The sequence below is a fragment of the Aplysia californica genome, unplaced genomic scaffold, assembly GCF_000002075.1.
Source record: "Aplysia californica isolate F4 #8 unplaced genomic scaffold, AplCal3.0 scaffold00279, whole genome shotgun sequence".
In the NCBI taxonomy this organism is placed as follows: Eukaryota; Metazoa; Mollusca; class Gastropoda; order Aplysiida; family Aplysiidae; genus Aplysia; species Aplysia californica.
In genome coordinates, this window is record NW_004797549.1 from 537,231 (window position 1) to 540,534 (window position 3,304).

The following is a 3,304-nucleotide window of genomic DNA, read 5'->3' on the forward strand; positions in this document are numbered from 1 at the left end:
CTCTCTCTCTCTCTCTCTCTCTCTCTCTCTCCCTCTCTTCCACTGTGTATTTTCTCATACCGTATCTCTCTGGAGGAGCGAGGCATGTGTCTGGGTTGGGATCAGACAAGTTGGTGCAGTTCTGGACAAACAACAGTGGGCAGTTCTGGTTGACCTCTGGGAGATACAGTACGACGAGGAATTAGGTAAGTATATACATTTACACACACTGCTTTTGCAAACTTCGATTTATCAAGATTACCATCGTGGTCATCATCTGTGCATTATCAAGGTCACCGTCATCATCAGCATCATCATCACAAAGAAAACTGATAGAATCATCCTTCTCCTGATCCTTATCATCATTATCAAGAATAGCAAGAATATCAAAATACTCCTCCTCCACCTCCTTTTTCTCCTCATTATCATTTTTATGAACACTTCCACTAATATTACCATCATTAACGAGGCAATAAAAATTATAATTACATCATCATCTTCTGTAACAGCCCCCACAGTACAAACAAGAGATAAAAAAGCAAACAATAACAACAACAATCACCACACTAACAACAACATCCTTCTCTCTCTCTCACTCCCTCCTCCATCTCTCTTCATCTCTCTCTCTCCCTTTATTCTCACTGGTTATTGTCATTGCATGCCATTTTCAACACTTCTCTCTTCTTTTTTTAAATGTAGGATTTTTAGGCCCCCCATCAACACAGTTTACATAACTGAGATGGCCAGCTTCGATTCTGCCTGTAAGGGCTAACCTGGGGTGAAAAAAAACCAATATCGCGGCTGAAAGACTGAGATATGAGACGCTCGATAAACACACACAAGAGAACATAACAAGACCACAACATGCCCCTCGTAATCTACTCACCTTCACAAACAGACTTGCAGGGCAGCTTGTGCTTGGCATCGGGGCCCTCACAGTAGGGAAACAACATACTGCACACGTAGAACACGATGTTTGGGGAGCATCCCGCAGACACAGACACCTCTGCATAGGAGTAATATGTTTTGTTTGCTGCCTGTGAGGTCATGTCACCCCAGAAGTTCGGGAATGAAGTTTGAGAGTAGCCGAAATGTTTGCAGATGGAGAAATCCAGAGGCTGACACTCGACTGATTAGAAAGACAAACAAGAAAGAAATGAATGTGATGAAACAATTATTCTAAAACGAAAAAGAAGCATCATTTAAATAAAAATAAAGTGAAGGCCGAAAAGAACCAGGGTGGTATGTGAAGACCTTATTCATCAATCAATCAATCAATCAATACCTTTCACCCCTGGCAGGGTATAGGCCACATACAAGCTCTTCCATTTATCTCTGTCCTGAGCCATCCTCCAAGCTCGTTCCAAGTGAGCTTAATTTCTCTCATGTTCCTTTCTATGCATCTCCTCCATGTTTCCCGTGGCCTACCCCTGCCTCGTGCTCCTTGTGGGTTCCACTGCAGTGACTGTCTTGTGATGTTTCTGCTGGGCTTTCTTAAGGTGTGTCCCATCCATCGTCACTTTCTTAGTCCTATTTCTACTTCTATCGATCCGAAGAGACTTGAACTTGGATGATGATGGAGGCTTCTGCCCAGCAGCTTACTTTCGGCTTTCACTGCCTTGCATAATAAACTCTCCATTTGGAGAAGATCCACGATCAGCCAAGCAGACATAATGGTTTTTGCTTGTATGTGTTTCTATAACAGGTTCTTTTTACGAGAGAGGTTGTTAGCCTCGTGACTCAACCCCCGACCTGGAGGCAGGATGACTCTGTTTCAGGAGTCACTACTTGGTTCACCATTTAGTTGCCTCGTACGACACACTAGCACCACGTCAGTCCTATTCTTCTCAATGCCGAGACTGCACGGCTGGAAGACCTTATTAAAGTTATCCACAATCTTAAACACATGCAACTTTACATACCAGTATGATATGGCAATAGTGTGGGCTTAATGCCCCAATAAATATAAGGTAGGACCTCTGAAAGTAATCTGTGCTCAAAAACGAATTAGCCGAGAGAGTTATTATCTTTGGAAACTTCCCAAAACATTCCAAGTTGAGTATCACCCCCCCCCCCCCTCAGGGACTACAAGTAGCAACCTCAACATTGAGATCCAGCATGACACCAATAGCTGAACAGAAGTTAAATGATGAATCTAAAAGCTTTTAAAGTTGATGACCTCATGATTTCGCTCTGCGACCTTGCTTATTTGAATTAGTGCTGAAAAAACCCCATGTGACTTGCATATATCACTGTTTACATCACTGATGTATGTTTATGTAAGCGTCACTGTATTCTAATCTATATACACAAAAAAAGTTTTTGTTTACATATGTATTTAAAATAAGTGCAAGAACTGGGATGTAGCCAGCCAACCTCGAGATCCTGTAACACCAAGCACCCAGGCTATAAAGGAAGAGAAAGGCCACGCAAACGGTGGATTGAGGGAGTCAAGAAAACTAAGAAACATAATATCCCAACTGAGAGAGCTGCGGAGCTGGCCTGCCATAGAAAACTGCATCTCCCCTCGATGCTTAACGGCAACAGAGGATGAAAAAGCAAAAGTAAAGTAGACTGGGACAAGAACACAAACTTTTTGCCTCTGTGGTGGTCGGTGGCGCTGCAGTGGTGGTGACGGCTGCTGGGGTGGTCGATGTCATGGGATGGACGCAGGTGTCGTTGTTGTCAAACACGGTGCAGTCCATGGGGAAGGTAGCGTTAGGGCACTGGGCACTGATCTCTGGTGGAGAGGAGGGAAGGAGAAAATGTTGTGTTAGTATTGCCAGCTGCGAGCTTACAATATTCTTATCTTAAACATGAGTTCTTAAAGTTGTAATTTTACACGTCATCATCTATTAAAGACATGTGCATAAAGTTGTAAATCATCTATTAATGACATGTGCATAAAGTTGTAAATCATCTATTAATGACATGTGCATAAAGTTGTAAATCATCTATTAAAGACAGGTGCATAAAGCAGTAATTTTACACCTTTATCTTCTTACAGGTGAGTCAGTAAAATTATAATTTCGCACTATCATTACCTTGAAGACGTGTTCATAAAGTTGCAATTATACACCATCATCTATTTAAAACATATTCGTAAAGTTGTAATTTAACAGCAACATCATCTGTAATTTCACACCATAACTTGTTCCTAAAGTTGTGTCTTTACACCATCATCATCTTAAACACAATGTAAAGATGTAATTTCACAACATCATCATCTTTTAGACAGAGAAAACGAAAAAGAGAGAGACAGAGAGACAGAGACAGACAGACAGAGAGACAGAAAGACAGAGAGAGAGAGAGAGAGAGAGAGAGA

General features: G+C 41.7%; 1 protein-coding gene across 1 annotated transcript in view; it reads right to left on the reverse strand.

Annotated features, from left to right (window-relative positions):
* Positions 1–3,304, reverse strand: part of LOC101863910 — a gene marked incomplete in the record, with an annotated part of 280,465 nt that overhangs the window by 27,477 nt on the left and 249,684 nt on the right. The window contains 3 exon segments of the mRNA XM_005101353.3: positions 61–156; positions 866–1,108; positions 2,573–2,719. Of these exon segments, the coding sequence (XP_005101410.2) occupies positions 61–156; positions 866–1,108; positions 2,573–2,719 (486 nt within the window).